Raw genomic sequence first — 21353 nt, 5'->3', positions numbered from 1 at the left:
AAAAAAAAAAAATAATAAATTAAGATATATACAAAACTAAAAAAAGAAATTTATAAAAAAAAAAAAAAAAAAAAAAAAAAAAAATTAAAAGAAAACATACTTAAAACTTAACGGTGTAAATTTAGGACTTAATGATATAAATAAAATAAAAAAAAAATAAATAAATAATACATTAAGATATATACAAAACTAAATAATGAAATATATAAAAAAAAAAAAAAAAAAAAAAAAAAAAAAAAAAAAAAAAAAAAGGATAACATAAAATTATGTGTAAAAAAAATTAAAAATATTAGTATACAATAAAATATCTTTTAAGATGTATTAATTAAATATGTTTTTCTTTAAAATTTATTCAAAAAAAGATTTAATTGTATATATCTTTTAAATAAAAAATTGGATTACTAATTTCTTTTGTTTGGATAAATTGCTCTGTTGTTGTGAACACTTCTTTATCTTTTGACATTTGTATCGACATATCTTTTTTAAATAAAGAAATTTGTGTTTGAGTTTCTACTGTTTTTTTAGTATATATTTTTTCATAATCTAAAAATATTTTAACTTCTAATAACTTTTTGTTTTTCAATGATTCGTCACTTTCAAAAGGAACCTCTTTTTTAAATTTATAATGCATATCAAAAATATTGTCTTCATATATTTCTAAAGCATTCTTATTGTACATATTTAAATCAGCTATACAATTTTCTAAAAATGTAAATTTTTTGTTGCAAAAGTTTTCTATTATTTCAACTATGATATTATAAATATTTTTATTATTTTTTAAAGCTTCTAAAATTGGACTATCGTATAAACATAAAATTTTATTTACATTTTTTGTTTTTAAAACATTTTTTTCTTTTTCGATACTTATATTTTCTCTTTTACTAATATTTGAAACACAATTTTCATTTTTATTTCCCTTATTTATATCTTGATATTCTACTATATCATCATCAAAAGAAATTTTGTCTTTATTTACATTAATTAAAAAATTATCCAAATTTCTGTTAAGACAATATAAGAATAATTTTTTTGAATTATGTGATATTTTCTTGCTTAAAACTTTTTCTAAATAATCTTCTTCTTCACCTTTGAATTGATTCAATTCAATGAAAGATGAGAATTTCTCCAAATTTTTGTTAAATATATGATTGAATGATTCAGTTTCATTATCTTCTACTAAATCATGTATTATTTCTTTTTCATTATTTTTTTTCTCAATGAAATAGAAAAACTCCAACTGATAGGCAGTAACATTTTTAAATACATCAAAATTATCTTTTTCCTTATGATTCTCTTTTTTCTCATTTAAATTTTCTTTATTATCTTTTTTTTTTTTTTTTTCATTATATATAAATGATTTATTATAATAATTATAAATAATACAACTTTCTTTTTTGATATTTAAAACAGGAAAAAATTTATAAAAATGCTTTAATAATAAATGGAACATGTGTACTAATTTAATAATCTTATAATTTAATTTTATACAAATTTTGTAACTTCTACTTAATTCTATGTATTTAAAATACAAAAAATGAAATGTATCATCTACATAATTATCAAAAGAATCCTTATTTGGAAACGCGTTAAAATTATCTTCTTTTTTCTCCATATTTATATCAAAAGAATTTTTTCTTCCTTTCCCTTTTACCTTATTAAAATTATATATTTTAACAAATATACCTATCATATTTTTAATATGTTTTTGTATTTTCATAATTTTCAATTTCATTTTTTTTCTTACAATTTTTATATATTTAAAAAAAATGAAGATATAAACATAGCAATCGTAGACTAATTCATTTATATATTCTTCTTTTTCATCTAAAGAATAACTAGAATTTAGTTTTAAAGGAATATCCTTTCTAGAATTACATAATTTGAAATTATCATTTTTAATAAACATATATGATATATTTTGTTCTCCATTCTCTTTTTTCCCAATTGAATATTTATCAAGATAACTTCTTGTAATATTATTAGTATCTTCATATGTTTTCTTTTTTGTATACTCTTTATTCTCATCTTTAAATGATTCATTTTCTTCAATTTTTATATTTTCACTTAATGGTCTATCATAATGGATAATATTTTCATCTTCATTGTTAATATTATTTATTTTCTTACTTTTTTCATCATTTATCATATTTGTATTTTTAAGCTTATATTTTATTTTTGGTGATTCATTCTTTATATTATGTAATTCTTTCTTATTTTTTTCATATAAATATTTAAAAAAATTAAAAAAAGACAAAATTGTTAAATTATAAATAAGGTTTACATATTTGTAAATGTTGATAAAAAATGATATATATATGTATTGAAACATTCGAATATTAATAAACTTTATATATTTAATAAAACTAATTATTTGATTTTCTTCTAAATATGGAACATTATTAAAGTATACTTGTCTAATATTTTTTAAATTATTTAAAAATATAAAATATTCAATACTCTTATAATTTTCTTTTATGTATTTAAAAATATATATGTAAATAAAAATTCCTAAAAATAGATTTAAAAAGAATTTCAAATAATTTTTCTTTTTGATTTTATCATTTTCACATATAAAATATCTGATTTTATTTCTATTAATTATTTTACGAAAAATTTTTGTTATAATAATCATTATATTTTTCTTATTATAAAAGTTGCTTATTTCACATAATTCATATAAAAACGTTTTTCTAAATTTTAAGTTTCCTGATGAACTAATTTCCTCATTGTTTTTATTTTCTTTTTGCATATTTATTTTTTTAATATTACTTTCATTATTAATGTTAATGTTTTTATTATTATTATTATATCTACTAACATCTTTTTTGTTATTTTTCCTATCAATTCTTTTTAAATTTTCAATAAAAATATGTAAAGTTCTACAATCAAAAGAATAATCATCATCACTTTTTTTTATATTTTCAAAGTCATTAACGTTTTCATTTTTTTTTACATCTGCATTATGATTGAAATGAACTTGATTTTCTTTTTCCTTTTTTTGGATATCATAAGAAGAGTTACTTTTAATATCATTTATGCATTTAAAAAAAAATATAGAATCAACAATAATACTGTTAAAATATTTAAAAAGGTAATATTCTGCTAATTTAAAAAAATAATGAAATATCTCCGTTGTATAAGAGAAATTATTAACATACTTATAACTACTTTGCAAAGCAAGAATACCATACTTATTTATTTTTCTATTTAACTCTATAATAATTTCTGACTTTTCATAAATTCTCAGTTTATTAAACTCAAAATTATAAATTAAAAAGGCAACTTCTACCTTAGGATCGACCATTTTCTATCTTTACAATTAATTTATTTTATTTTATTTTCCTTTTAATTTTTTATATTATTAAAAAAATTCAACATTTTATAAATTAATTGTAATACTATTAAAAGGTAATGAAATTTTAATTAGATTACCATAAAAAAATTTACAAATTGTATTTTCTAAATTTATTTTATTATTTTTAACTTAAGAAATAAATATATACATACTTATTAAATATGATAAATTATACCTAAGTAATCATTTTTCTTTTTTCAAAAAAAAAAAAAAAAAAAAAAAAAAATAATAGTAAGTATATACTATTATGTAAATATTCATCCGTGTGTATTTTTATTTTTATTTTTTTTTTTTTTTGTCTAATTTTCTTATATAAAAAACTTTTTTTTTTTTTTTTTTTTNTTTTTTTTTTTTTTTTTTTTATATTTATTTCACTTAAAAAAAAAAAAATATATATATATATAAATAAAAACAAAAATAATATCAAACTTTAATAAATAATTGATGTTTTTTTATGTAAGTTAATGTTATAAAAAAAAACCATAATACTATTTGAAAATTTACAAATTGATCTTTTATATAATAACTAAAAACAGAAAAATAAAACATAATTGATGATATAAAAATTGTAAACAAACAGATAATCGCCCATATATAATGAAAAGGTAATTTTGGTTCACTTATATAACAGGGTTTATTTATTTCTAATACATGAGTAATTTCTAAAATAGTGTATAATATTAGACAAAGAAAAATAAGAGAACATATTACTTGACTCAAGTTATATTCTCCTCTTGTAAATAATAAAATATTTTTATATACACTATAAAGCAATAGTACTACTTGATATGCATAATTAAGAAGAAAAATTATTTTTTTTTTTTTATTACTAAATTTCATATTTATTTTAAGATAATTTGAAATGTAAAAAGAATCTGTATATTTACTCAAAAATACGTTAAAATTAATAATACTCCAGTAAAAACTTATAAATGTGCTCTCTGATAACATATAATTAGCCATTTTATCAATTTTACATGTTTTCACAGTATATATATTAATTAAATTATTACTGAATATTCTAATACCATATAAAAAGCTTAAAAAACATAAAAAATATATTAAATAATAACACAATATCCACATACTATAATAACAAATAAAAGAATTACTTATATTATATAAATATCTTATTTTCAATTTATTATATATTTTTTCTTTTTCATTTTCTTCGCTACTTTCATCCTTCTCATTGCTAAAATCATTCATATCTAAGTTTATTAAATCATCATTTATATCACTTGTTTGACTTTTTTTATTATTTAGGTTACTTATATTCTCCTTATAATTTACATTTACTAATAAAAATAAAAAATTAAAAATTGTTAAAATTATAAGTAATTCCCATTTTACTTTATCCGTTCCATAGCAACTCGTATATAACTCTAACCCTTTAAAAAAAAAAAAAAAATATATGTATATATATGTATATATATATATATATATATAATGTATGATTTATATAAAAAAATCTTAGACTTTTTTTTTTTTTTTAAACTAACAATCTCTTTTGTTAAATGCTGTAAAAATTGTATGAATTCCAGTAAATATTATAAAAAAAAGAATTGATAAAATTGTGACTGTCACTTTAAGCCTTTTAGCCATAAGAAAATTAAATTTTAAAATAAAATAATGTTTAAATTAAAATGTAATTGTGTTTTTACTTGAAGAGGAAATGTGCTATTCTTATTTATAAATTTATTTAAATTGTTTTTATATGTTTTAAGAAAAAAAAATTATTAAAAAAAAAAAAAAAAAAGGAAAATTAAAAACATAATTTAACGAAAAAATTAAAGTATTAAAATAAAAAAAAAAAAAGAAAAAAAAAAAAAAAAATTGAANAAAAAAAAAAAATTTTAAAAAAAAAAAAAAAAAAGGAAAATTAAAAACATAATTTAACGAAAAAATTAAAGTATTAAAATAAAAAAAAAAAAAGAAAAAAAAAAAAAAAAATTGAAGATTTTATTATAACAAAAGCAAAAATAAATTATTAAAACAAATTATTCACAAAAATGAGACTAACATTTTTATCTGAAATGTTTAAACAAAAAAGTTTCTAGTAAAATTTCTATTTAGTAGATATCAAGGAAAATTTTACATATAAGAACATTTAATTATGTGTATTTTCTTTTTTTTTTTTTTTTTTTTCTTTTCTTTTCTTTTATTTTTTTTATTAGTTTGACTAAAGTAATTGTTAATTTATATATAATAATGTTTTATTATTTTTATTTTTTCTTCCTCCTTTTTTCTATTTTCTATTCTTAAATTTTTTAAATATGCGAAATGACATAACTTTACTAAAAAAAAATTTATAAATATAATTTAAAAATTATGAATATTTATTCAAAATATGAAACTATTTTTATAATAATTTTTAGAATAATCATACATTAAATTATTATCTTCAATAAAAATGTTAATAAATAAAACTACTGTTAATATTACATATAATTAAAAGAAGTTGAAATATTCAAAAAAGAATAAATTTTTAAAAAATTAAAGTAAATTTTTTTTTTTTTTTTAATTTTTAGCTAGAAAAAACAATATTAAATGAAAGAATAACAATTTTTTTTTGAATTTCAAAATTATAAAAAATAAACATTTTTTTCATATAAAGAACTATGGGGAATTAATATATAAATTACAAAACTAAAGAAAATTCCATTTAAAAAGAAGTTATAAAAATTTTATATAAAATATTTATATTTCAAGCATTATAATTTATAAAAGTACAAATCAAAAGGTATTAATAATAAGCGATGTTGTATTTCATAAAAACACCTTTTAAAGAACTAGTAAAATTTGTAAATTTTTTTAAAATTATTTAAAAATAATAAAAAAGAAACTAAAAATTAAAATAAAATAATTATATAGTGCTTTAAAACATTAAATAAATGTTGGAAATTTAAAAATTGTTTTATTAATTGTAATTATTTATAAACATATATAACACATTTTTTGGAAAACAAGTGAAATAATAAATTAATTTATATACAAATTATACATTTAAAATTATATTAATATAAAAAACAAATTATTAAATATATATTATAATAAAATTTAATTATATAGTTTAAATGTCCTTTCGTAAATATTATTAAAAAAAAAATTAACATAAATATATGATAAAAAAAAAAAAATGCTAAATATATAATAAAAGCTAAATATATTAAAATACAAATGAATATATGTAAAAAGAATTTAAAATTAATTTAAAGAAACAAAAAAGTACATTGATATAATTATTTGCATTTTTCTAATTGATAAATATCTAAATTAGGTTTATAATAATTTTTCCATGATTCAGGTATATTACATAATAATTCATTTAAATATTTTTTTTTTTTTATACTATTTTTTTCTATTTTAGTCCATTTAGAATAATTTCTTTTCACTTTTTCAATCATACATTGTGTAATAGTACTCTTGTCTAATGTTTTAAGTGAAATTACTAAAGGATAAACTAATTCTTTCAAAAATGTTCTTTGAATTTGTATAAAATTATCATGACATCTTCTATCAAATAAAGGATGAATTTGATTGCCTCTTTCTAACTCTTCATCACCTTCAAAATAAAACTCATTTACTAATCGTTTCACCCATAAATAGTGTTCACTCCAATCAACACAATTATGAGATAAATCAGCAGCCTTTATTATCATTTTTAAACATAGAACAATATTTTTTTCAATATATGACTTCATTTTAATTGATTTAATTCTAAACTGAGCTAATATTTTTATATGTTTACTCATATCAGTTGCCAATATTAATTCTATTATTTGTTGCCTAAGAGTTATTAATGTTCTGGAGTTTTCATTTTTAAAAATGTTATTTTTTTCTTTAAGTAATATATGAAATAAATAAGAACAATGATAATTCTCTAAAATAGATTTATCATTATAAATTATGCTTAAAAAGTTTGAGCAATTCTTAAGAAAAATATTTGTTCTTCCAAAATGCCCAATATCATGTCCTAAAGAAGCCACAAAAAAAGCAGCCATTTCATTATCTTGTAGTATATTTGCCGTTTCTAAATTGTTTACTAAAATATTACATTGCTGTGTTACCTAAAAAAAAAAGAGAGAAAATATACATTAAATTAAAAAAAAAAAAAAAAAATTAGATAAAGCAGGATATATTATAATAAAAAATAAAATAAAAATAAAAAAATAAAAAAATAAAAAAACATTATTTAATATGTAAATAAAAATTATATATATATATGATTAATTAAAATGTATTAAATACCATTGCTGCATGAATACTATTATGATAAGGTACATCGTTATATCCACTTTTCATTTCATGAAGTAATGAACATAATATTTCATTTGGTATATTTTTACTAGAAGTATAATATTTATGTAATAAATGATTCCCTATTTGAATGAATATATCATCATTTACTGTTTTTTGATTTAAAAACATAGTATTCCATGTGTTCATGTTTAAATTTTCAGAATTCTATAAAAAAAAAAGGAAATTTAAAAATTTAATATAACTTTGTATTATAAATAATTTGTGAAATAAAATAAGTTTAAATTATCATATTTTAAATAAATAATATAACTTATAAATTTATTTTATTCTTTATGTACCATGTTTATCTCAAAGTCACTTTTAAAGCTTTTCATCTCATCGATTTTTGAAAATGATTTAGATTGTAAATCTAATTTTAATTTTGATCTTGTTTCCGATACTGATTCTATCAATGATTCTATTTCTGATTCATCTTTGAATTCTTCCATATTTTCTAACGTAGCTTTATTTTTTTTTATACCCATTAGATAATCATATATATGATTATAGTTCTAAAAAAAAAAAAAAAAAGATTAAAAGATGTGTATTTTATGCATATAAAGTTAAAAAATATTATTGCTCTTATGCTTCATAAACTATTTTAGAATCTAATTTTTTTTTCTAACTTTTTTGTTTATTAAATTTCTATCTGGTGAAAATAAATTGTCTTCTTTTAAAATATTTAAAATTTTTTTTAAATTATTCACAATGCAGAAATTTTTATCTTCAGGGTTCAGATTTGTACTGTTAAAATTTCCTATACACTATAAAAAAAAAAAAAATATATTAATAATTACTTATATACAATTTCTCTGATGATTTTGGAAATTTAATTATATTAATTTTAAGAAGATAAAAAAAAAAAAAAAAAAAAAAATTAATGTTTACATTATTAATTATAATAAAGATTTCTTCAATATTTGTTAACGACAATTTTTCTTTTTCTTCTTTTAAGTTTATTTTTAATTTTATAATTTGTTTTATTTGCTTATTCCAATTGTGAAATGATAATCTTCTTTGAATTTCAATGATATATCTTATCATAAATATAAAGATACTCCCTATTAATGATGACGCTATCATAAAAATACTAAAAAAAAACATATAATTATATATTAAAATATATATATATAAATATATATATATAAAATTTATGTTCTTTTTTTTGTCTTAAAATTTCAATATAGAAACGTTTCTCATTTACGTTGTAATCACATGTTTATTATTTTTTATATGAGATACTTGTCTATTAGAATATAATTTTTTATTGTTATAATATAGAAAAAAGAGTAAATAGCTATTTTCATTATGAAAAACAGTAAATCAAAGATATAAGAGTAACATATTCTGAGAAGAAAGAAAAAAAATTAAAAGTATTTATATGTTTTAGTAGATATAAAAAAAAAAAAAATATATATATATATATGAAAAGAAGAAAATATAACTTTTTATTTAGAAGATAAAATGTATTTTTATGAATTTTTTTTATATTTAAATATATATTAAAATAGCTTTTACCTGCAAGGTAATACTGTAATTAAATAGATAATAGGGATATATGCGAAAAAACATAAAACAACATTTATTTTATTATGCGTGTATGTTGCATATAAAAAATTATTTACATTTACAACAACAGGCAAATGCTCCTTTACATCACTGAATAATATAAATAGCCATGAACACCATAAGATAAGCGCCTGTTTAAAAAAAATAAAAAAGAAATTTATATATATAATAATATCGAATTATTATATATGTTATAATATTCTATGTGTTTTTTTTTTTTTTTTTTGAAAATTTAAATTTAATAAAAATACTCACAAAAATACTGAAAATTACAAAAATTTTTCCTCTTAATGTTTTAAACTTTTCTATGTAATGTGTGTAGTGTAAAATTATAATCATTATGATGTTAAGTGCGACAAATATATGTAAAAACATAAATGTCCATCTTAATATTGAAAATAAATCTAAAAAAATAAAAAAATTTTGTTTTTATAGAAAAAATTATTAAATTATTTACTTATACAAAATATATATATATATATATATATATATATGTATAATTTTTTTTTTAAAAAATAAAGTGAGTTTAAAAAAAAAAATAATTAATCTTACCATTAATTCTTCCAACAATTAAACAAATTGAATACATAAATAAGAGAGAACTCATATGAGAAATCAAAATAAAAAATCTTTTTTTATATATATTATCACATATTTTAACTATATATAGCAACTCTTCCTCTTTATCCTTAAATTTTAATGGCCAAAATTTGATAACCTTTTCCTCTATATTACTAGTAAGGGAAAATAGTGAAAATACATTTTTAACTGAATCATTCTTGTCACATTTTTCCCTATTATCATCTAACATATTTTTAATAAAATTTCTCAAAAAATTTTAATTATAAAAAAAAAAAAAATAAAAAAGCTATAAATAACAAATAAATTTTAAAAAAGTTAAAAACCAAATTTATCGATATTAGCTAAAATGATAGATAAAAAAAAGAATAATGAAATTAGAAAATAGGATATGAAATAGTGTGATTAAATTATTATTATATCTTTAATTATATAATAATGGAGATTAATAAAAAAAAAAAAAAATAAATAAACAAAATTATATACATTTATACTTAGTTACATAAAAAAGAAAAAAGAAAGTTTCTATATTTAAAATATAATGAGAAATTATCAATGATTTTTTTATTCTTTATGAATTTCAGTTATTTATTATTTTCATATTATTTTAAATATAAGCTTTGTAAAATAAAAACACAAATTTTTTTTTGAATAAAAATAGACAAAAGTGCAAAACTTTGGATAGCATTATATATAACACATAAGACGATGTTTCATACAATTATTTGGATTTTCTTTTTAAATACATCTTCATGTTTAAAATTATAACTCACATATATATATATTATTATTAAAAAAAAAATAAAGAACAAATTTGTTTTTTAGAGCAATTCTTATATAAAAAACATGCAACTATTTTTCAAATATAATATTGTTTATTTCAACTATTGAATTGATATTATCTTGTAAATTTAAATATTTTATAAAAAAATATTTTAAAATAATTTTAAGTAGTAAAATTATTTTTACAAGTTCTCTGATCATATTTATCTTTAAAATGCTAAAATTATATTAAGTTGTATGAAGTCATAATGATCTACAAGAGCTGAAGATTTTTATTTTTCTTTTTTTTTGAATATATTTATAATTACATGCGTTTATAAAACATAATTTACATTAATTTAATCTGGAAAAAAATGAAATAGGATAAAATAAAGCAGTTTTTCCTTTTCTTATATTAATATGCAAATTTTATTTCAATGTTCACATTTATATTGATATGTAGAATATAAAACAAAAAAATTTGAAACTTTGTTTTTTTCTCATTCTCAATTAATGAAAAGATGTTGTAAAAAAAAAAAAAAATTAACACTAAATGTATATGGAAGATAATTATATATAAAAAATAAAAGAATAAAAATAATGTTTTCATTTATAACGATAAATTTTAATTTTATATAAATATATATATTAAAATATGTATTAAGAAATTGTGTATTTTTAATGTATTGGTTTTACTTTATTTTACTCTATTCATTTTTTATTTTACTTTTTTGCATGTATTTTTATAAATGAAAGTAAAATAGTTTTCAAGTAAAAAATTTGCTTATTGATTTTTTTTTCTTTTTTTTTTTCTCATACATAATTTTAATATAAAAAGTGATCCATATATTTTTTCATATAATATGTAATTTAAATACAAAATATATATTATATTATGTCTTCTTTTAAATATGAAAAAGTTTATCTTACCATTCCTTGTATATAAATTTTACACATATACCTCTAAAAATAAAATTAAAAAAAATAAATTAATCAACTATATATAAGACTTAGATCATCACCCAAATGTGAAAAACTTTATTAATGATTTTGTTGGATAAATTACGAAAATAAAAAAAAAAAATTATTTAAAGAAGGAAAAATAATAATACATAAGAAAAAAAAGTGTTAAAAATAAATTAGAGAAAAACATACTTAATAATTACTACTTAGTAGAATATTATATTTATCAGTTGCATTTTTATATTTAAAAACTTCTATTTTATAAAAAGATTATTTTTGTATATAGATTTTTTAAAAATAGGAAGAAAAGATAGTCTAATTAATATATTTAAGCCTTATATATTAAAAAAGATAAAATATATATATGTAAAATTAAAAAAATGTATTATATCTATATTTAGTTCATCCGAATATTATTTCCAATATTCTTACAATTTAAAAGAAAAGAAAAACATACACAGAAGATTAGTCAATTTTTATTAAGTGGAAATAATAAAATATCTGAAAAAATATAAATTTAGTTTAACAAAGATGTGATAAAAGTACAAAAGAAAATTTTCATAAAAGAAAAATAAGAACTTTTTTTTTTTTTTTGATTAAGAATCTATTTTGAATATTTAGAAATAACAAACAAGAAATTTATTAATTTCAAAAGTATATTATTATTCTTAGAATACTTATATACACATGCAAAACAAAAAAAAATTAAATCAATAATTATGTGTTAATTATTTTTTTAAAAATAATTATTTAATAATTATGAAATAATAGAAATATCTAAATATTAAGAGTTTTAATGAAAAAAAAAAAAAAAAAATAAAATTTAATATTTCATTACAAATAAATAAAACATTTAATATTTTTAAAAAATAAGAATAATTTAATAATTATTTATATTTTAAGTTAAAATATTATATTACATATTTTACAGTATTTTAAAACTTTTGTTGTACCGTCCTAATTTAATCTTATGCTTTTTTTTTATTTTATTTTTTTTTTTTATATTACTCTATGTTAAAACATTAAATATAACATTTTGATTATTGAATTTAAATTTTTATATCAACTTAAAATAAAAAAATAATCTCAATTACACAAAAATTAAATATATAATTAATTGCACATTTAGCAATAATCTTATCAAAAAATGTAATGGAAAAGTAGATTAAAACTAATTTAGTGTAAATTATAAATATTGTACCCATAAAAATGTAAACAAAAAAAAAAAAAATAGTATGATAATTTATTTGTACCTTTAAGTATTTAAAGATAATATATATTTTTTTTTTTTATTTTTAAACGAAATGCTATTATTATACATTAAAGTAAAAATAGATATATCAATTTCCTTATTAATCCATACATTTATTTTTAATTTTTTAAAAGTTAATAATTTTCTATAATATATAAATAATTTTTCACCGATTAAATTTTACTTCTTTCATATTAATCTGAAAAATAAGATAAATAAATACTTTATAACATATGAATATTTATATTATTTAAAATTTGTTATATATTGACAAATTTGATGGAATTTTTTTTTTTTCTTTTTTTATAATATTTTATGCACTACATGTTTTATTAAAATTCATTTACCCATCTTTTAGTTGTTTTTTTTTTTTTTTTTTTTAACCAAGAAATTTTCTTTTATTTTTTTTATTATAATTTTTTAGTTGTGATATTTAAATTGTTTATTTTATTTTTCATACTTTAATTTTTCTAAATAATAAAAGTATTATTATAAAAATTTATATTTTTAAATTATAATGTGAATATGCACTATTATTACTCTTAGAGGAATAAATAAAGTGAACATTTTTAACATTGAATTTTTTTTTCTTTTTTTTTTTTCTTTAAATATTATCTATTATGTATATATTTTCCCAAATAACAATAAAAAAAAAATTAATAAATAAATATCTTAATATAAAATAAAAGTGCTTCAAAAAAAGATATAATCAAATTTATAAATTTAAATAAGGGAATAACAGTGCAAATATCATTTTTTTTTTTTTTTTTAATAATAGTTTTTAACATTTTAAGGAAGACTGTTTTATACAAATCTAAAATTAATTAATTAGACATAGTATTTTTATTAAAATATAAGTTTTAAAGTTAAAAGACATATATATAAACATATAAAAAAAAAAAAAAAAAAAAATAATAATGTGGTAAATAATGAAGTACTTGAAATGGAAGATCTAGGAAAATTAGAAAAAAAAAATAAAAATATTATTTTAAACTTTGACAAAAATGAACAAGATAAATTAAATTTAAACAATAACAACACTGATGAAAAAAATATAAAAACTAATATAATGAATAATAAAAATATAATAAGTAAAAAGAGTTTTTTACTAAACACATTAACATCTAAAGAAAATAAAAAAAATGAACCTAATATAGATAATTTAGGTTATGATATAGAAAAAAAAAGTGTATTAAAAGATTTAAGCGTAAATAGAAATGATGATAAAGTAAAAAAAAAAAATAGTAATCTAAAAAATATAAATTTTACAAATGAAATTAAAAGTAGCGAATTTAAAAACAGAATGAGAAAAATGGATCATATTGATAATATATATAAAAAGGAGGATTTATCAAAAAATAAAACTGCTTCAAACAAAAATAAAAAAAATTATTTAAGTGTTGAGAATAGTTCTATTAACTGTTCTACTAGTAATTTAAATACAGATTGTAATTCCGATTTTTCAAATATTGAAGTTAAAATATTATCAAATGAAGAAGCAAATGGAAAAGAAATGGCGGAAAAGAATCTTGAAAAAATAAAAAGAAAAAAAAAAAATCAAAAAGGAAATGAAGATAATCAAATTTTGAATAGTATAAAGGAAGAGAAACTACATGAAACAAATGTTAAATATGTAGATCAAAAATTTCGAAATTCTATGAATAAAGATAAAGAAAAAAAAGAATATATATTTTCTAAATCAACAATGTCAACACAGGTTAACGAAAATATTGAAGAAAAAAAGTTAAATAATATGAAAACTAATGGAAATAAAGAAAATACATTGTTGTGTGATATTAAATGTGACAATTCTTATTATGATGATACAGCAAGATTGAATAAGTTAAAAAATAATAAAAATAAAAGTAATATTTTATATCCATCAAGTAAATCATATGGAAATATAAAATCATCAAGTAGTAATATAAAAATAAACAATGAAAAAAATATAAAAACTAAAAAAAGAATAAAAATGGGATTTAAAAAATTTTTTCAAGAAATTTGGAAGAGAAATATAACTATAAAAAAAGAAATATATTCTGGTAATAATAAAAATAGTTCATGTAAAGCTAATTTTGGTGATACTAATTTAAATCATTCCAACGAAAGGGAGTTAATGACACAAGTACCCTTGAAATTTAAAGATAAATCAATAGAAACTTTATATGTTTTAAATTTAAACAATTGGATATCTTCAAGAATGATAATAATAGGATTGATTATGTTAATTCTTTGCTTTATTTTGTGGCCTTTATCTATATGGTCTTTTAAAACTACAAATGCATGGCAAAAAGATAATTATATTGTTATATTATTTCATTTTTTAATGATTTTAAATATCTTAATATTAACATCTTTTATAATAATTGGATCAACTAAATTAAGTAAGTATTCAGAAGTTATGTCATATATATTGTTTGGTATTATGGTTGGTATATGGGGATTATGGAATATAGCTAGCAGTGCAACTGTGAATGATGATTTTTCATTAAAATTAATACCTGCCTTATCATCAGCTATTGAAACTGTTTATGCATTGACTTATATTTATGGTGTTCTACCACTTGTAATAATGGATGTATTTTTTCCATCAAGGTTTCTTATAAATATTATTTTGTTTATATTCAAAAAAAAAAAAAAAAAAAAAAATATTATATTATATTGCAATATTAGTTCATTAAAAAAAAAAAAGTTTAATTTTCAAATATATATATATATATAATTTTTTTTTTTTTTTTTAAATTCTTATTCAGAACTAAATATAATTGGCCTATCCATTTAGTCTTTATATTTTTAAATTCAGCTAGCGTAATTATAGTTGGCATAATGAATCCCGAATTTGTTCCTGGTGTATACGTGTAATTGAAAAAAAAAAAAAAAAAAAAAAACATTAAAAAGTAGAAATAACAAATAGAAAAACCAAAACTTAATTTTTATAATTAAATGATTTTTTTTTTGTTATTATTTTTTTTTTAGAGTTTTTCGAATTATCGCATATACTACTTTATGCATATTTTTATATATAGGATGTTATACTTCGGAGTTACAAACCCGTTATGTTTTTTATAATTTATTGGTAAATATAGAGACATTTGAAATCATAAAAATGATAAAACTTTTTATATATATTTATCCATATTTAATATATATAAATTTTTAATTATCTAAATATATTTATTTTACATGTGTGTTTTTCTTAGCAAAAGTATTATTATGATACATTTTTTATTTAAAATGACTTTTTTAAAAAAAATTTTAATTCTATTTTTTTTAAATATAGATAACTGGATATAAATTAGATAAAGTAGAATCAGACTTGCATAAATATAATAATGATACTAAAATTTCTACTGCTGTTGAAGATTTAGTTCTAATGATAAAAGAGGTTACATGTGATACATTATTTAATCATATTTTATATTTTATTTTGGAATTTAGTAATTAATTAATGTTTTTGTTTTTGTTTTTGTTTTTAAATAAAATATTTAATAATTTTATTTTATAAAAATATTTATTTTTTCTTTTTTTTCTAGTAAATTATTGAATAAAAGAATACCTCTTTTTCTCTCTCTATATATATATTTTTTTCTTATATTATATATGATATGTTTTTGAGACTACATACAACCCACGATTTTTATTCATAAAAATGAAATAAAATAACTTTTTTTTTTTTTTTTTTTAGTGCACTAAAGTTATTTTGGAATTGGAAAATGATATTGATATAAAATTAAGTGCTCATAGTAAAATGTTTTATTGTTCTAATATACTGGAACAATGTTTATCAACTTTAACAAAAACTGATAATCTTTATAATATTGATTATGATGTTTTCGATAATTTTGAAGTAAAAAAAAAAAAAAAATATATATATATATATATATATTAATATATAAAATAATAATAAATTAATAGAAAACTATATAAGTATTCAACATTCATTATCTACTAAAATTTCATGATTATTTACAAATTATAAATTTGTGTGTATTCATGTTTTATAATTTTTTATTTATATATTGAAATATAAAATGTTTCTTTTTATTTCAGAATAAAAAATTTATAGAAGCATATGTGAGTAAGAGTAAAAGCAATTTTTTTTGTGATAATGAAAAAAGTGTTGACTTTAAATTAAATAAATCTTTTTCTAATAACGATTGTATATGTGCTCATAAAGTAGATATAGATAAAAAAGAAATTAAAAAATTTTTAAAAGAAATTGATATTTCTCATATAAGAAAAATGATTCAAGTGATTGACAACAAAACTTTGTCTGCATGGGATTTCAATTGCTTAAATTATTTCAATAAATCAACGTATCCATTTTTTGATATTAATCTTTCTTTAATTTATACAATTGATCATGATATTCCAATAAATTTGATTATAAATTTTTTATCATTTGTTGAAAAACAATACAATAATGTTCCATATCATAATACTGTACATGCTACCATGGTAAGAAAAAAAAAAAAAAAAAAAAAAAGTATAATTAAATAAAAAATAGCTAAATTCATTAAAAAATTGATTCAAAAATAAAATTATAAATAAAGAATAAAAAATTCAATAAGAAAAATGAATATTTTGAAATATTTACTTTTATAGTATAAAAAAGGAAAATTAAATATAATTCATATTATAACAAAAGAAAATTCTAATTTATATATTTTTATGTGTATCAATATATTTTTTTTAGGTAACACAGAAATTTTTTTGCTTAAGTAAAAAATTAGGTATCTATGAGCACATGGAATATAAAATAAAACTAGTTATGTTCATATCAGGAATTTGTCATGATATTGGTCATCCTGGTTATAATAATTTATTCTTTGTTAATAGTTTACACCCGTTAAGCATTATTTATAATGACATCAGCGTTTTAGAAAATTATCATGCATCGATAACTTTTAAAATTTTACAATTAAATCAATGCAACATTTTAAAATCCTTTTCAGAAAAAGTAATATATTCTGTATTCTGAAATTATAAAAATAGATATATGTACTATACACATATTCACATTTTTATGTATATTATATATATATATATATATATTTTTTTTTTTTTTTTTTTGATATTTAGGATTTTAGAATAATACGATCATATATTATTGAATTAATTTTAAGCACTGATATGAAACATCATTTTGAAATAATTTCAAAATTTAGAGTAAGAAGAGAGAATGAAGATTTTGATTATATAAAAAATAATGATGATATGTTAGTAGTGATAAAAATGATTATAAAAAGTGCAGATATATCTCATGGATCAGTTAAATGGAGTGAACATTATAAGTGGTGTCAGAGGGTTTTATGTGAATTTTATTCTCAAGGAGATGAAGAATTAAAAAACAAAATGCCTGTGTCACCTTTATGTGATAGAACGAAACATAATGAAGTTTGCAAATCTCAAATAACATTTTTAAAATTTGTTGTTATGCCATTGTTTGAAGAATTAAAATATATAGATAGCAACAAATTTATAAAGTAACTATATTTTCTTTAAAAGAATTATTTATTAATTAGTATTTTTTAAAAATATTTCTGTTTATCATATATATATATATATATTTTTTATTTTCAGAAATTTTTGCTTAAAAAGGTTAAATAGCAATTGCTTAATGTGGGATAAACTAATGAAAGAAGAAAAAAAAATTGATGTTTATGATCCAAAGTGTTTAAAAAAAAGAGACAAGAATAAAAAAAAATTTGATAAAAAAAAAAAAAGTTATATTGATTTAACTTTATTTTTTATAAAGAATATCTCTGATTAAGAAAAATGTGCAATTTCGTATTTGAAAAAAAAACGTAAAATAATCTAAATATTTAACAAAACCCTTTTACCTAACCAAATTATTTGGTTATTAATTTACGAAATCTTTTTTCTAAAGAAATATATGCATATAAATAAATATTTTTTATATTTTAATTACAAATAATTACATGAATGTTATTTCTAAATATTTTTTCATATTTTTTGTTTTTAAAATAATACATTTTTTATTTGTTTTTTTAGATCCTATTGTTTTATTCTAAGGTATTAGCTTATTTTTCATTTTTATGTGCTTCATTTTTTAAGATATATTTGGCTATTTCTTTTATTTTTTATATATAATTTCTTAATTTTTTAAAAAAATATATGCCAAAAGTACTTTGTTGGCATTTTCTTTTGTTTTTGTTTCTTATAAGATTTTCGTTTTTCTTATTTTTTAAAATTTTTTAATAATTTTTAATCTTTTTTAATAATTTTTTTTTTTTTTTAATGCATTTGATTTTTTATGGAAATTTGAAAACTTAAAATTATTTATAATATATAGTTATTGAAGATTACATAAAATTATTTGATTTATGTACATTTAATTTTAATAAATTTTAAAAGAAAATAAGACAAAACAAAGACAAAAAAAAAAAAAAAAAAAAAAAATTATGAATAATAAAAAAATATATTTTTTTTGAGAAAGTCAAATTCATACAGACACTTTCACAATTTCTTTCCAGTCCACTTGCCTAATGAAAAAAATGAAAATAAATAAATGTAAAAAAAAATTAATATATAAATAAATTTCCCTTTTTTTATAATAAATATGAATATTTTTCTTTTATTATCTTTAATAATATGTTAACATTTTATTAATAGGGGTAAACAAAAATTTTTTTAAATTTAGAACCTTCCCTACGTAATAGTAATTATATTGTATAATTAATAATAATAATATATGTAAATAATAAAAAATAAAATATTAGGCAAATTAAATTTATTTGATAAATATATTGTTTTATATTTTACCTTCATCAAAAGGATTATTGTTTGAATATAAACCTTGAATATCTTCGTATGTAGTTTTATTACATAATATCATTTTTAAATGATAAAAAAATAAGTTTATTAATAAGATGGACGCAGGTAATGTATAAATAATATACAAGGCACTATTGGAATGAAAACAAAATTATAAAATATTTTAATTGAAGTAAATACGTAGAATTATATAAGATTAAAACAAAACATGAATGTTTGTGTGTTATATAATTAAACATATTTTTTAATTTTAATATTTGATAATTCTATTATTTATTCTTTACATGTGTAGGTGTTCCACTGTTATATAATAAACCGACTGAAAATTTAAAGAATCATATTCTTTTATACACAGACTCTATAAAAAGATGAAAATATGAAAATGTATACAAATGATACTTTCAAAAATAAAAGAACAGTTAAATATATATGGGAATTACAATAAAGAATCCAATAAAAATAAAACATATTAATGTAGAAAGAATAGATAAATTTAATATGAAAAAAACAAATCTCCTATAATTCCTATTTCCTACACAATTACCTATCCTAAAATTATAATAATAAATATAATAATAAATATAATAACATATATGTATATATTAAAAATTATATTCATATTTATTTTGCGATTCTTTCATTATATTTTTTAATAATTACCATACACAATGATGATCAAATTTAGTAACACAATTATTACATACATAACAATGTTTCGATCTTGGTTCTTTAAAGTGATTACAGTGAACTTCAAAATATAAAATAAAATTTCTATATATATATATATATATTTCATTTAAAAATTTAAATAATGTAAAAATGTTTGCTATTTCATGTATATAAAAAGTTAATAGATAAACCTACCACACCAATAACGTTTTATAATGGTACCATTTATATTTACAGTAGTAAATGCAGCTAAAAATAAAATGTGGAAAAATTAGTAAATTTTTACATGTATTTTAAGTTAAAAAGAATAAAAAAAAAAAAAAAAATTATTTTTATGTAAATATATTTATATATTATTTTATTATACTTCTCCCTTTCGGTATAGACAAATCAACATAATTTTTTTTCGGGATTCTAAAAATTGTTTTTAAATATTATAGAAATTTAAAAAAGTAATTAGTCCACTATAACTTTTTTTTTTTTTTTTTTTTTTTTTTTTTTATTTNTTTTTTTTTTTTTTTTTTTTTTTTTTTGTTTATTAATTTTTACATTCCAGGGTCACAAAATGCCGTTATTGTTAAAAAGTACAAAACTAAAATAAAAAATATCGTTAATATAAAAATAGTAAGAAAGTATAAAATAGAACTTTCTATTTGAGAATATCTGCAGTTTAAAAAAAAAAAAAAATATGCGTAAATATATATAGATAAATAAATAATAATATATTTATTTTAGATTATTGAAAGAATGAAAATGTTTTATAATTTTGGTTCGATTATAATTCTAACACACAAATTTATTATTTTAGATATATTTGTTTTAATCTTTTTTTTTTTTTTACATTTTTACATTTTATATATTTTGACATTATTCAATAAGCTTTAATTATATATTTAAAGTTAGAAATGATATACTTACACAATTATGTAGATAGGTAAAACAGTAATAATTATAATTATATATGTAAAAATAAGAAAAAATATATTAGGCCCTGTTATGATATTCCCGTAACACAAAAAAATATTGTTGCTTTCATATACTAAAAAAAAAAAATATTTTTATTTTATTTTGTTTTATTTCCTTCTTTTTTTTTTTTTTTTTTTT

The 21353-nt window shown here is 16.6% G+C and overlaps 5 protein-coding genes across 5 annotated transcripts in view; 1 reads left to right on the top strand and 4 right to left on the bottom strand.

The window, feature by feature from the left end:
* Positions 1-364: 364 nt before the first annotated feature.
* PGAL8A_00518100 (conserved Plasmodium protein, unknown function) lies at positions 365-3304 on the bottom strand (the record flags this gene model as incomplete). The annotated part of the gene is made up of 1 exon (XM_028674014.1): positions 365-3304. The coding sequence occupies one exon, from the start codon at positions 3302-3304 to the stop codon at positions 365-367; it is 2940 nt and encodes a 979-aa protein (XP_028530409.1).
* A 474-nt stretch (positions 3305-3778) lies between these two features.
* On the bottom strand, positions 3779-4960 carry PGAL8A_00518000 (serpentine receptor, putative; the record flags this gene model as incomplete). Its single annotated transcript, XM_028674013.1, has 2 exons — positions 3779-4746; positions 4858-4960. The coding sequence occupies 2 exons, from the start codon at positions 4958-4960 to the stop codon at positions 3779-3781; spliced, it is 1071 nt and encodes a 356-aa protein (XP_028530408.1).
* A 1637-nt stretch (positions 4961-6597) lies between these two features.
* PDEgamma (phosphodiesterase gamma, putative) lies at positions 6598-10037 on the bottom strand (the record flags this gene model as incomplete). The annotated part of the gene is made up of 9 exons (XM_028674012.1): positions 6598-7425; positions 7607-7822; positions 7957-8169; positions 8284-8421; positions 8546-8747; positions 8900-9004; positions 9176-9357; positions 9482-9630; positions 9779-10037. The coding sequence occupies 9 exons, from the start codon at positions 10035-10037 to the stop codon at positions 6598-6600; spliced, it is 2292 nt and encodes a 763-aa protein (XP_028530407.1).
* A 3688-nt stretch (positions 10038-13725) lies between these two features.
* On the top strand, positions 13726-18555 carry PDEbeta (3',5'-cyclic nucleotide phosphodiesterase, putative; the record flags this gene model as incomplete). The annotated part of the gene is made up of 9 exons (XM_028674011.1): positions 13726-15377; positions 15536-15640; positions 15759-15858; positions 16063-16167; positions 16468-16629; positions 16833-17240; positions 17479-17742; positions 17865-18268; positions 18366-18555. The coding sequence occupies 9 exons, from the start codon at positions 13726-13728 to the stop codon at positions 18553-18555; spliced, it is 3390 nt and encodes a 1129-aa protein (XP_028530406.1).
* A 331-nt stretch (positions 18556-18886) lies between these two features.
* Positions 18887-21353, bottom strand: part of DHHC8 (palmitoyltransferase, putative) — a gene marked incomplete at both ends in the record, with an annotated part of 3605 nt that continues 1138 nt past the window's right edge. Inside the window, 11 exons of the mRNA XM_028674009.1 lie at positions 18887-18982; positions 19261-19288; positions 19406-19454; positions 19569-19711; positions 19865-19938; positions 20021-20129; positions 20241-20328; positions 20445-20498; positions 20617-20663; positions 20799-20912; positions 21168-21288. Coding sequence (XP_028530405.1) covers positions 18887-18982; positions 19261-19288; positions 19406-19454; positions 19569-19711; positions 19865-19938; positions 20021-20129; positions 20241-20328; positions 20445-20498; positions 20617-20663; positions 20799-20912; positions 21168-21288 — 923 coding nt within the window. The remainder of the gene's footprint in view (positions 18983-19260; positions 19289-19405; positions 19455-19568; positions 19712-19864; positions 19939-20020; positions 20130-20240; positions 20329-20444; positions 20499-20616; positions 20664-20798; positions 20913-21167; positions 21289-21353) is intronic.

Source organism: Plasmodium gallinaceum (assembly GCF_900005855.1).
Source record: "Plasmodium gallinaceum strain 8A genome assembly, contig: PGAL8A_v1_152, whole genome shotgun sequence".
NCBI lineage: Eukaryota > Apicomplexa > Aconoidasida > Haemosporida > Plasmodiidae > Plasmodium > Plasmodium gallinaceum.
This window is presented reverse-complemented; position numbering and strand designations above follow the sequence as displayed.